At 34.7% G+C, this 13994-nt stretch overlaps 1 protein-coding gene across 4 annotated transcripts in view; it reads left to right on the top strand.

Annotated features, from left to right (window-relative positions):
• The first annotated feature begins 4090 nt into the window (after positions 1-4090).
• The window catches only part of LOC111410169, a 12771-nt gene continuing 2867 nt past the window's right edge, over positions 4091-13994 (top strand). Inside the window, exons 1-6 of one of the 4 annotated variants that reach the window (XM_023040398.1) lie at positions 4091-4565; positions 4779-4831; positions 10902-10988; positions 11304-11373; positions 11453-11549; positions 12404-12455. In XM_023040398.1, coding sequence (XP_022896166.1) covers positions 4365-4565; positions 4779-4831; positions 10902-10988; positions 11304-11373; positions 11453-11549; positions 12404-12455 — 560 coding nt within the window. In that variant the 5' untranslated portion in view covers positions 4091-4364. Of the gene's footprint in view, positions 4566-4778; positions 5426-10901; positions 10989-11303; positions 11374-11452; positions 11550-12383; positions 12461-13994 lie in introns of those variants that run through there. The other 3 variants (XM_023040399.1, XM_023040400.1, XM_023040397.1) reach the window with 3 other exon arrangements.

Raw genomic sequence — 13994 nt, 5'->3', positions numbered from 1 at the left:
AAAATGAAACATTAGACCGACGTGGAATATATAATTTAATTTGATTTGGATTGTTTAAATCAAAAGAAGTAGGTTCAAATTCTCGATGAACCCCTCTATGAACTATGAACGTAGATGATAAAACCACAGATGGAGTTTTCATGGAAATAAATTCCAATATCTGTTCGTTCCTGAAGAGGTATGGACAAAGAAAAAATTGATGTACCTAACAAGCTAAACATTTAAAGGATGTCATGAAATATAATAATGTTTACTTGTCTGTAACACTCATTACTAAACTTGTTGAAAAGATGAAATATGATCGATGCACATCTTTTTTATTAGAAGTTGAATCGATCATCAGAAGAAAAATTAAGGTGATCATAAAAAATGTAGGTTACCTTGAGGGTATTATTGCAATGGTGGCGTATGAAGCAAGCTTTATGATATACCTGGTTGTACCAAATATACTTCAGCGGTGCATTTTTGATCTTTTCAGCAAAAGCCGTTTATTTTACCTGGAAGAAAGATTCTATTTGTACACACTCACCTCACATGAGGGAGGCCCACATTCAATAAAAAAACCTTGGGATCCATTCTTGAGAGAGTGTACAACGAAGTGTTAACCCTGATATACGTGTAACAAAACTCTACCTAAAAAGACCCTTGACAAGCGTGAGAAAGAGAACAAGAGGAGTTGAGTACAATTCTTCTCTCTCTCTCTCTCTCTCTCTCTCTATATCTATGGCCTCATTTTCCCTCTATAAGTTTACCTTTTTTCATTGATCAGATTCATAAAGGGCCTAAAGTAGGGGAGGAAAGAAGCCTGAAAAGGAGGAGCTAACTGTGGGCAATTGCCATTCAGCATTTATTTTTGGCGAACTTTTAAGTAAAGACCAAAGGAAGCAACCCCCACCCCCCCTGTTGCAACGCAGATACATAAAAATGAATGTTCAAAAATTAAAATTTGATCCCCATTTTATGTTGACGTCAAATGGCTTTAAAACATTGATCATCACTAAATTAAAAGCCATTAATATTTTTTAACAGGAGATACGATGTAGAATACAACAATCTTATAAGGTATCTACAGTAGGGAATCCAGCTCCCGACGAGCACCAATGGCCACACGCTGGATCCACCACGAACAAATTTTTTTTTTTTTTTTTTTTTTGACAATTTTGTTATATGCCTGATAATTCATTCTACTTCTTAGCATCTCATGTAACTCAATTGCCTAGAGCGTTCAATTACAATTTGGAAGCCCAAGGATCGAATCTCTTCCTAACCAATTTTATTGCACAATTTTTATAGTTCAATTTTCACCAAAACTAATGCAATAAGAAGAAGACTCAAATTTGTGACCTCTCATTAAGATTATTGAAAACTTACACATCATTGCACTTCGTGAATTTTGACACTAAATGTCACAAAATAATATATATTTCGTTTTAGTGGTTTTAATGCAATTGATAGGTTTGGAACCCATGCTCCTTCCTTTGAATTATACAAAGCCTAACACCATGTCATTTGACAATATTGCCAACATATATAACAAAATTATATACGTTCAATTTTTAGCAAAATAATTATTATATTTATTTTTTAATATTTTATTATTGTTAACTTTCGTCCGTACTTGCTCAAAATTTTCGATCCACCACTAAATGTCTGCACGTTGGATGTCAAAACAAATACCAGCTGATTAACCAAACTAAAACCCAAAGTAAACTTCAGTATCACATAAAATCAAAATAAGTTTGGTGACTAAAATAAAACTACACCATAAATTTTGTGATTTATCCAATGAAAAATGTCATTACTCTTGTTTTTCAATCTTACCATTTTGATTCCAGCCAGGGGAATTCCTTTAGTCCTTAATCAACTAAAAGGGAATCACAATTACCCATTTTTACCATCTCCAAGAAGAACAAATGATAAAAGAAGTGAAGTCATTATAGGGAAAATGAAACAGAAACATTTACTCAAAAGTCAAAACCATTACTTGTCCACATAATTTGTCACGCGCTTACCAGTCACACCTTTAAAGTCCCAGGTAATGTAATGAGAGGTCAACTATCAAAACTTTGAGTTCACTGCAAATAAATATCAGTATAGGTCAGACTTGTAAACAGTTATGATCCATGGAACAGAGTAATTAAAAATAATAGGGCATTTGTTCTAGTGGTATGATTCTCGCTCCCGAGTTCGATTCTCAGAATGCCCCATTTTGTGAATTAATTTTGTCAGCCAGCCAAAGAGAACTTTTTTTTTATTTACTAGACAGCTCTGGTAGTAAATAGAAGGATCAAGACTGAAAAACAAAGTATTCGACGTTAATTTCACTAGTGGTAAAGCTAGCTTTAATAATGTAACCTTATTAAGACATATTTGATATGGGTAATTGGCGCAAAACATTCTTACCTTTCGAGGTTATTGTGGAAAACGTCCCTACCTTTAATTTTTTGACATTTTTGCCCTTATTTACCACCTTTCTTGCGCTGAAGGTCCTTTTCACTGTTTTTTGACGATTTTGCCCTCTATTCAAATAAAAGAAAAAGAATAGAATAGAAAACAAAAGAATTAATTGCAACTAATACCCCAAAATTTCAAAAAATTACAAATTAGTAATAAATATAGGAGTTAATAGCCCAAATGGTTACTAAACTTTGCCAAAGGTCCAAAAAAGTCATTGAACTTTTTTAAATACAAAAAGAAAAAAAAACCAAAAAAATCAACAAAAAAAATTGAAGAAACGGGCCCCACCAACAAAAAAAAGGACCAAAAATAATAATAATAAAAATAAAATAAGGAATGTGAAAATGGAGGAAGGTGAAAAGTAAACCAAAAATTATTTTTTATTTTTTCAATCGTACATTTTTAATCAAAATTTATTGAAAATTTTATTTTTAGCAAAAATAATCTGTATTTTTTTTCTTTATTTTTAAAAATAAAATTTTCAATAAATTTTGATTAAAAATGTACGATTGAAAAAATAAAAAATAATTTTTGGTTTACTTTTCACCTTCCTTATTTTTTTTGTCCTTTTTTTGTTGGTGGGGCCCGTTTCTTCAATTTTTTTTGTTGGTTTTTTTTTTCTTTTTGTATTTAAAAAAGTTCAATGACTTTTTTGGACCTTTGGCAAAGTTTAGTAACCATTTGGGCTATTAACTCCTATATTTATTACTAATTTGTAATTTTTTGAAATTTTGGGGTATTAGTTGCAATTAATTCTTTTGTTTTCTATTCTATTCTTTTTCTTTTATTTGAATAGAGGGCAAAATCGTCAAAAAACAGTGAAAAGGACCTTCAGCGCAAGAAAGGTGGTAAATAAGGGCAAAAATGCCAAAAAATGAAAGGTAGGGACGTTTTCCACAATAACCTCGAAAGGTAAGGATGTTTTGCGTCAATTACCCTATTTGATATCATACTGGAAGGATTATATATTGTCTTATTGCCTCAGTAATATATCATTATGATGAAACAGTTAAAGGTCTAAATATTATTGATTCAGTTGATTGCCTGAATTATGCAACCTTTGCATAAAAAATTATTGCCCTACTGACAGGTTTAAAAAATGTTGATTCTATAGAGTCATCAGATCCGAAGACAAAGGTCGCTGACAAGATCCTACTAAATATGGACTAAGAATTTAGACAACGGAAAATTATTATCTCAAGAAAGAATCAAAGAATCAGTGTGTTAAATATAAACGGCATACTTCAAAAATATCCTACAAATATTAAAAGAGAGTTCTTGAATTTCACTGTTCATCGGATTTCCTTACCCGGTTACTGTTCATAAGCCATTTTTCAACTAAGCCGAGCTGTGTTAGCTGTCTAACTCCCGTTTGGCCAAAACACATAAAAAAAAACATTATTTGTCAATTTTTCAAACAATTGTGGGGCCCATTTATCATACATTTCAGATTGATAGTATTATATGTGTAACAGGAGGTAATTAATGTGCCTTTCAACAACTCCCCTATTTATTTAGTTAGGGACACATTTCTAATATGTGGGAGACAAAAGAGGGCTTTTTCGTCCTTTGTCCACTTGAAAAATGGGTCTCCTGCAAAGTGCTGCAGCCACAACACACTTGAGTCAATAAAGTCAGTTGAAGAAGTGCAGAAAATGAAATTTAATGAGATATAATGGGGCAAAGGACATTTCTCTTACCCCTTTCTATTGTTATTCACGCAACAATCGTTTCAATTTGAGTGTTTATCTCACATAAACATTACCTCTCACTTCCATTTATGTAGTAAATGCACTGAGCAAATCACACTTGTCTGACTCCTTTCTATTGTTATTCACACAACCGTCTGTTTTTCCATTTCTTCTCTCAGGCTTCTTCCATTTTTTCACGCAACTACTGAACTACCCATGCTTTTTAGTTGGGTTCACCACTTTCACTTGTTTTTCCCCCAAAATAGAAGACGACCAAGAAGCCGGCCATTTGCAACCCGAAGCCCGTCATCATCTACGAAGCCCGACGTCGACTCCAGTAACTCCGGCCTAGAAACCCATATTTTTTGGGTTCGATTTGCAGAGAGGCTCACTGGGAGAAGCACACATTTTTGGCAAGTAAGCCCAGCTGGGAACGATTTTGTGTGCTTCTCATCTGCTGCCCAAACTCAAGAAGTCCGATTACATCTCCACCAATATCGTTTCCCAGAATAGCGTGGTCCTTAGTTTTTACTCCACTTCCCCAGAATCCCCGCACAAACAAGACGTCTCCTTCCTTGAATGTTTCCTTCACTGTTTTTCCCCTAATTTATCTTCTTTTCTCACGCACAGGGGCAGAATCAGCAGAAAGAGGAAGATTGTTTTGCTGGGTTCGATTTCGAACAGTACTGTTGGATGAATTTTGTGAATAGTGACGCCAGAATAAGTATAATGATGGTTTGTAAATTCGTGCCGAAAATTGGACAGAGTAATGGCAAAGAAAACACAAACAAGAAGAAGAAGAGAGTAGGGACAAAGTCGAGGCAAGAGTTGGACTCTTTGTCCTTAAGTCGAATTTGCCCCGCAACGGTGCCTACGAATTTCGGCAATCGACTCTCAAGATACAACGGCTATACTTGTGTTTGTAATACTCCAAAACACAAGTACAACGAACCAAATTTAGGCTTATGTACTCCAAGGATGAAAAGAAGGAAAATCAAAATAAATGAAATGATTTTGATTTTGGATAGAAGAGAGGATGAGAGATGTTTTGCATATCAAATTGTGAGAAATAAGACACCCAAAGGGTCCTATTTATAGACCATGAAAGGGTGTGGACGAAATAGTTGAGGTCAAACCATGCACCCTTTCCAAACAATGCACCTTTATGAAAAGGTGTCTATTCATGAATAATGGTTGAAGTCAAATCATGCACCCTTTCCAAACAATGCACCTTTATGAAAAGGTGTCTATTCACTGATTTTCGTCCTTTTTCGTAATTTCTCATTCATCCGATATTGATTTTCGAAGAAATCGATACGAAGTCACTTTAATCGATTTTCAATTCTCGATTTATTTAACCAATATCCAACAATCCCCCACATGAATGGAAATTTCTCGATATGCGCAACACAATGCGAATGCAATGCAAATGAAATGCAGACTCTAACAAATGGAGTACACACGACAAGTCATAGCATCAAGATAGGTAGCTTGTGGCCTTGAACCTTCTTTAGTTGAATACAATCGGATTTACTAGGCTAGTTGGTGAACGCGATGTCTTGAACCATCCAGCCGTTCGTGTAAAACCAAACAACTGTACCAACACCATGACTCATCTAACCTATTCGGTTCTCATGGTTGAGTTCATTTTGGCCTTGGACAACTCTTGGTTTCATAAGTGCTCTAAGAGAATTAAGCCTCGAATTCTCGTAGAAACGGCCCCATTTCACACTTATATAGGTGATCTCATACCTTTCTATCTCAAGGTTATGAATCATTAAAAGTATATATGTATACTTATCCTTATGCGCATTTTACATAGCACTTTAAATTTTAGGAATGGGAATAAGTGCTTTATTCCGAATCATTTATGACTTAGTTGTCCCATTGAACCAAGATCTTGGGATCTCCAATCTACAAGATTGGGTTTCTGTCATAGTAATTCTATTCAACAGGCTTTAGGCCCATTCCCCTCGAAAGATGGTATACTTGATCTCTTGCAAGTCCTTTCGTCAAAGGATCAGCCAAATTTTCTTTTGACTTCACATAGTTAATAGAGATTATACCATTCGATATTAACTGTTTAATGGTATTATGTCTCCGACGGATATGTCGAGACTTACCATTATACATACTGTTTTGTGCCCTTGCTATTGCCGACTGATTATCGCAATGTATATTAATCGCAGAAATCGGCTTTTCCCAACATGGAATTTCTTCAAGAAAATTATTCTGCTTCTTCATCGGCTTTGTCTAACGCAATAAACTCAGATTCCATCGTGGATCGAGCAATACATGTTTGCTTAGACGATTTCCAGGACACGGCTCCACCTCCAATGGTAAATACATAACCACTCGTGGATTCTGAATCCTTAGTGTCAGATATCCAATTTGCATCAGTATATCCTTCTAATACTGCAGGATATTTTGAGTAGTGTAATCCATATTCAACCGTGTCTTAAATATCTAAGAACTCGGTTTAATGCCTTCCAATGTACAACACTTGGATTACTAGTGAATCTACTCAACTTGTTGACTATGTATGCTATATCCGGTCTTGTGCAGTTGGTAATATACATTAAACTACCAATGACACGTGAATATTCCAATTGAGATACGGGCTCACCAGTATTCTTGGCTAAGTAAATACCTAAATCAACTGGTGACTTAACCGGTTTATCGTCATACGCCTTAAATTTCTTAAGTATAGTCTCAACATAATGTGATTGAGACAATGACAAACCATCGGATGTCTTAGAGATTTTAATCCCTAATATTACATCCGCCACTCCCATATCCTTCATGTCAAAATGTTTTGTTAACATTTTCTTGGTCGAGGAAATGACTTTGGAGTTATTTCCCATAATTAGCATATCGTCAACATATAGGCATATGATTACATATTCATTAGGTGCGTTTTTAATGTAGACACATTTGTCACATTCATTGATTTTGAAGCCATTTGACAACATAGTTTTATCAAACTTTTCATGCCATTGCTTCGGTGCTTGTTTCAATCCATATAATGATTTTACGAGTCTACACACTTTCTTTTCATTTCCTGGTGCAACAAACCCTTCAGGTTGTTTCATGTAGATTTCTTCTTCTAATTCACCATTTAGAAACGCGATTTTGACATCCATTTAATGTATTTCAAGATTATGCAATGCTGCGATTGCAATCAAGACACGTATAGACGTAATTCTTGTAACGGGTGAATAGGTATCAAAGAAATCTAGTCTTTCTTTTTGTCTATACCCTTTGGCTACTAATCTAGCCTTGTATTTATCAATTGATCCATCCGACTTCAATTTCTTTTTGAAGATCCATTTACAGTCTAAAGCTTTGTTTCCCGGAGGGAGTTCAACCAATTCCCAAGTATGGTTACTCATGATGGATTCAATTTCATTGTGTACAGCTTCTTTCCAAAAAGGAGTTTCGGGAGAGGACATTGCTTCATCAAATGTCCTAGGATCATTTTCAAGTAAATTGGTTACGAATTCTGGACCGAATGTCTTTGGAATTCGTTGCCTTTTACTACGTCTCGGTTCTTCATTTACTTGTAGATCATCATTCTTTCCATGTACGTTATCATAAGTTCGTTTATTTGAACTTACTTCCTTTTCTTTACACGGAAAAATGTCTTCAAAGAAGACCGCATTTTTTGATTCAATAATTGTACCTACGTGTACATCAAGTACTTCAGATTTGTGAACCAAGAATCGATATGCACTACTATTGATAGCATATCCAATAAAGACACAATCAATTGTCTTTGGTCCAATCCTAACTTGTTTAGGTTTGGGTATTTGTACTTTAGCTAAGCACCCCCACACTTTGAGATATTTGTAGGAAGGTTTCCGACCATTCCATAATTCGTAAGGTGATTCAACCTTATCTTTGTGTGGTATTTTATTAAGGATATGATTTGCAGAAAGTATGGCTTCCCCCCACAAGTTTTGAGGTAAGCCCGAACTAATCAACATTGCATTCATCATTTCCTTTAACGTTCGATTTTTGCGTTCAACAATTCCATTAGATTGTGGTGAATATGGTGCCGTTGTTTGATGAATTATTCCAGATTCTGCACAAAATTCTTCAAACGGTGCAACATATTCTCCACCTCTATCACTACGAATCATTTTAATTCTTTTTCCAAGTTGATTTTTAACTTTATTTTTGTAGTGTTTAAACACTTCCAAAGCTTCATCTTTGCTTTTCAACAAGTACACATAACAGTAACTTGTACAATCATCTATGAATGTGATGAAGTACTTTTTACCACCCCTTGTTTGTACGAACTTTAAATCACACACATTCGTGTGAATTAGTTCTAATGGTGTGGTGTTTCGTTCAACCGAATGAAATGGTGTTTTGGCCGCTTTTGCCTCTACACATGTTTCGCATTTTTCATTATTAAAATGCATATTCGGAAGTAAACTTAAATTCATTAACTTTTGTATTGAATTAAAGTTTGCATGTCCTAATCTATGATGCCATAGATTACATGACTCAAGAATATAAACTGAAGATGACGTTTTATTGATTGTAGCATTTGGCACAACAGTTAGGACATTCATTTTGAATAGTCCATCTTTTACATAGCCTTTGCCTACATACATATCATTTTTGGTAAGTACAAACTTATCCGATACAAAGACTAGTTTAAAGCCATTCTTACTTAACAAAGAACCCGACACAAGGTTCTTGCGAATATCCGGTACGTGAAGGACATTATTGAGGCTAAGTTCTTTTCCCGACGTCATCTTCAAGACCACTTTGCCTTGTCCTTCCACTTTGGATGTTGAGGAGTTCCCCATAAACAATTTTTCTCTCTCAGTTGGAGTGTATGATGTGAACATTCCTCTATCGGCACAAATGTGACGGGTTGCACCCGTATCAACCCACCATTCCATGGGATTTCTAACAATGTTGCATTCAGAAACAACTGTCGATAAATTCATATCGGACATGCCATTTGATATGGCATCAGATTCGACAATGTTGGCTTGGGATTGCTTCTTAGGTTTGCGACAATCAACCGAGCGATGTCCAGCCTTTCCACAATTGTAGCAATTGCCCTTGAACTTCTTTGCATTCTTCTTTGTAGATTCAACGGAATGCTTTCTCTTCTTTCCTTTGTTGTTGCTAGATTCTACCACATTTGCCTTTGCTTGTGGTATGCTATCCCAAACTCCTTTTTCCGAACTTCGGTTGTCTTCTTCAATCCTCAATCGGACCACAAGTTCTTCAATGTTCATCTCCTTGCGCTTGTGCTTGAGATAGTTTTTGAAGTCCCTCCACATGGGTGGAAGTTTCTCGATAATTGCAGCCACTTGAAATGATTCGCTCACGGACATATTTTCCGCATGAATGTCATGGAGTATGACTTGCAATTCTTGCACTTGACTGATGACGGTCTTCAAATCTACCATTTTGTAGTCTAAGAATTTTCCCACAATGAACTTCTTGGTTCCGGCATCTTCGGTCTTGTACTTCTTTTCCAAGGACTCCCATAGTTTCTTTGCAGATTTCTTGTAGCAATATACACCGTATAAGGCGTTGTCCAAGCCATTAAGAATGTAATTCTTGCATAAGAAATTCGAATGTTTCCATGCATCCAAAGCAATCAAAGATGCCCTATTGTTTTCCCCTTCTTGTATGGCGGGAGGATCTTCATTCAAGAATTTCACCAAGTTGAGGGTTGTGAGATAAAACAACATTTTCTGTTGCCACCTTTTGAAATCAACTCCAACAAATTTATCCGGCTTTTCCCCATGTGAAACGGAGTTTGAATGTACGATAGTAGGGGCACCCATAACCGGAGGAATCACATTAGTAGTAGTTGTATTCAGAACGGGAGGAATCACACCGGTAGGAACACTTCCTTCAGAAGTTCCCATGTTCGAAGTTTCATTCGAAGTAGTATCGGTATTAAGAACCGTATTCATTTTTGTTTACGTAAAACAGAAGATCAACCAAAATTAGAATTGAAGAAGAAGTTAAACTTAACAAGTTTAACCAAACAAGAATGTCACTTTCACAAAATTTATAGAATTCGATTTAAGATTGTTGGATGAATTTTGTGAATAGTGACGCCAAAATAAGTATAATGATGGTTTGTAAATCCGTGCCGAAAATTGGACAGAGTAACGGCAAAGAAAACACAAACAAGAAGAAGAAGAGAGTAGGGACAAAGCCGAGGCAAGAGTTGGACTCTTTGTCCTTAAGTCGAATTTGCCCCGCAACGGTGCCTACGGATTTCGGCAATCGACTCCCAAGATACAACGGCTATACTTGTGTTTGTAGCACTCCAAAACACAAGTACAACGAACCAAATTTAGGCTTATGTACTCCAAGGATGAAAAGAAGGAAAATCAAAATAAATGAAATGATTTTGATTTTGGATAGAAGAGAGGATGAGAGATATTTTGCATATCAAATTGTGAGAAATAAGACACCCAAAGGGTCCTATTTATAGACCATGAAAGGGTGTGGACGAAATGGTTGAGGCCAAACCATGCACCCTTTCCAAACAATGCACCTTTATGTCAAAGGTGTCTATTCACTAATGGTTAAGGTCAAACCATGCACCCTTTCCAAACAATGCACCTTTATGAAAAGGTGTCTATTCACTGATTTTCGTCCTTTTTCGTAATTTCTCATTCATCCGATATTGATTTTCGAAGAAGTCGATACGAAATCACTTTAATCGATTTTCAATTTTCGATTTATTTAACCAATATCCAACAAGTACTTCACCATGGGTGGTTATGAAATTCCACTACGACTCGAGCTTCGAAAATGCAGGGGGTTCTTATTTCGGGATGGAGGGTGTGGGTAGAGTGAAAAATCAATTTTTATGGGACTTTGACCTGAGAATTCTGTGCATTTCACTTCTAAGTTTAAATCACAAAATAAATGTCCATGTACAGAGATGAAAATTTGGTACCTTTGATGTTTGTGATGAATCTGATGATGATATTCTTTGAGAAATTTATCACTATTTTTGCATTTTTTTGCTTGAATTTATGTTTATGTATGGTGTTTACAAGTTTTTGTGTGCAGTTTATTTCTGGGTATTTTTTCCTACTATTTTCGAGATTTGGCATTTTTTCTATTCAAAATATTTATTTTCTTCTGTACATTATGCAGTTTGAATGGAGGATGGGCCAACGTGACTAATCTTGATTCAACTGGAGTTCCAAGTTCAAGTAGGCTTGAGGTTCTTGTAATTATTTTTCTTATGTTTAATCTTTTTTGAGACATTAAAGTTTTGACTGAAAAATTAACTTTTGCATCAGGGAAAATACAAGGCAATGGTGGCTTCTTGGAATGGGATCCCTTGTTTCATGGAACTATATGCTGACAATAGGAGATTGCTACCATTATTTATTCCCAGTAAGCACTTATGTCCATCTTTTTACTGCATCGAATGATGAAGTCCTAATAAAACCAAAACAAAAATAAAATAAAATAAAATAAAATTGTTACTCTTTCTCATATCAATTTTATATTGTCTCTGTATAAGGACTAAAAGTAGTGTTTCGTTGATTTGAGACAAGTTGGTTCACGGTAAAAGGCACTTCATAAGAAGTAAAATAGTGTTGTAATTGTTGGTAATGGTAAAATGGTCTAACAGAAAGAGTTTGAAACTTGTACACTAGGTCCATAAAAATCCCTGTTTGCTGGAACTTGGAAATATCAATTACATAGGAGAGATTGATAATTGAATAACAATTCCTATCACAAGGTAAGAACAATTAAAATAATCCACCCGTAGATAATTGAATTCAATAAAAAAAAATTCCTTTTTCGAGCAAAACTGTATGCCAATTAATTGGTTTCCGAAGAAATAACTGAAAATAAGTTGCAAATTCCTTGTTAATTGCTTTAGGTTCAATTTAGCTACCAGTGATGATGTCATGGATGGGTTATTATTGTTATTTTTTATACCATGTGAATCGATGCCTTGATTTTACTTGTATATTTAGCTTTTCATTTATATTTATTATATGTACATATCGTGATTTTGGATAAAAAGCTCAATGAATTAACAGAGTTATAGTTTATTTTAAACTTTTATCATATTATGTGCCGCCAAGAACTCTGACAATATGTTGGTGAGGGGGAGTTAATGTTAGTATGTAGTTAGGCTTAGTGGATAAGGTGATACATGAACTTGAAACGATTAACATTGTTGGGTGTTAATATTTTCTTTTTTAACTCATTTAGGAAAAATGTGGTTGTTGTAGGTTTTGTTTTATATGAACGAAATGGTGCAAGAACAAAATATCGTCACACTCAGTAAGCAGAATTTCTGAATTTTCCATATTTGAATTTCTTGATTTAGATGTTCATTATTGTATGCTTATATTTGCGTTAATTTATGTAGATCTAATTTGTTTATCAGTTTTTGAGAAGTGAAATTTGAAATTTTCTCATTTCTTGAAAATCGAAATGCGTGAGTTGCATTAGTGTTCTCTTGCCACTCAGATTGGCTCATTTGTAAGGATTCATGTAATAGTTCATAAAGTTTTGTGCTGACTATGAACTTATTAGCACAATCCTCCTCATTTATCCATGCTTGTGACTGACTTTTTTTGTACAATATCAAATGCAATTACCATCCAGTTAGGTGATAGGATTTATTAGATTAATATTTATGTGCAATAGTTCAAATTAGGGAATCTTTTCTTTCTCCGTATTTGATTATTTTCCCTTGGCAACAAAATGATACATTTGGTGTCACACTTTGTAGTTTTTGCTCTCTATAAAAATGTCATTTTTTGGGAACAACAAATTGGAATTTCGTAGGTAGAACATGAGTTAACTGAAATTTCGATTGTTTGTGCAAATCACTTCAGGTAGCCTTAAATTAAGGCTTAGCAAGTCTAGATTTGTTTTGATAGAATTTATAAATTCCTTTTTATTTATGAATTTCGAAGGCATTTGTAATTGAAGCAGTTAATCATTCTATTTACAACGTACAAGTGTTTGATGGCGTGTTGAATTTGAAGCAGTTAATCATTCTATTTACACTAACTTTAATAATTCTATTCCGAATAGAATGTACTTAATGAAATGTTTGCAGTGCACTTATCATCCGTATGTATAATCTTGCTACAACTCATAGACCCATTTATTCAAATTATTGAAACTATATAAAGAAATATTTATGTGTCCTGGAGTAGATAATCAATATAATGACATTTTTTACAAAATTATAACAGTAATCGTGCAACGCCCGATCCGCCACTAGTATTAAAAAAACGAGTAACAGGGGTATCGACAGTCCACTACAGGAAATAGAAATATTAAGTTTTGGCATTAAATAACTTAGCAAGATACAGAAATTTAAGCGAATTTAATTAATAACACTAGGCTAACCTGCACAATTCACTGTGCTCCATTGCATGATGGAGTATTAAAAAGAAGCAACTATTGAAACAACAAGTGTCAACCAGGAATCAACTGCATCATCAAGAAGAAAAATAGTGAGATCTAGTTAAAGCAATTAGATAATTAAGCGTTTCAAATCATGTAAATAAGCATTGAGAACGTACATGTGCGCGTGTGGTAAGAAGGTGAATGTATGAAATCCAACAGTGAAACTCCAGCTTCTTGTCACTCCTTGTATTAATGGAAATTACAGCAATCTTCCCATTTGTCAGCATATTACTCATTTTTATTCCCAGATTAATTCTTATTTCCAATTACACCAATTTGCCGTGTATTATATATTGATGTGTATTGAATCTCAAAATCAATGAAGAATTATTTTCATTCCAAAACCTAAATCTAACACCTTGTGCAGCTTTACATGAAACATTTTTAACCAGCACG

This window comes from Olea europaea, chromosome 15, assembly GCF_002742605.1.
Source record: "Olea europaea var. sylvestris chromosome 15, O_europaea_v1, whole genome shotgun sequence".
Lineage (NCBI taxonomy): Eukaryota > Viridiplantae > Streptophyta > Magnoliopsida > Lamiales > Oleaceae > Olea > Olea europaea.
Note: the sequence above shows the minus strand (reverse complement) of the source record. Positions and strands in the feature narration are given on the sequence as shown.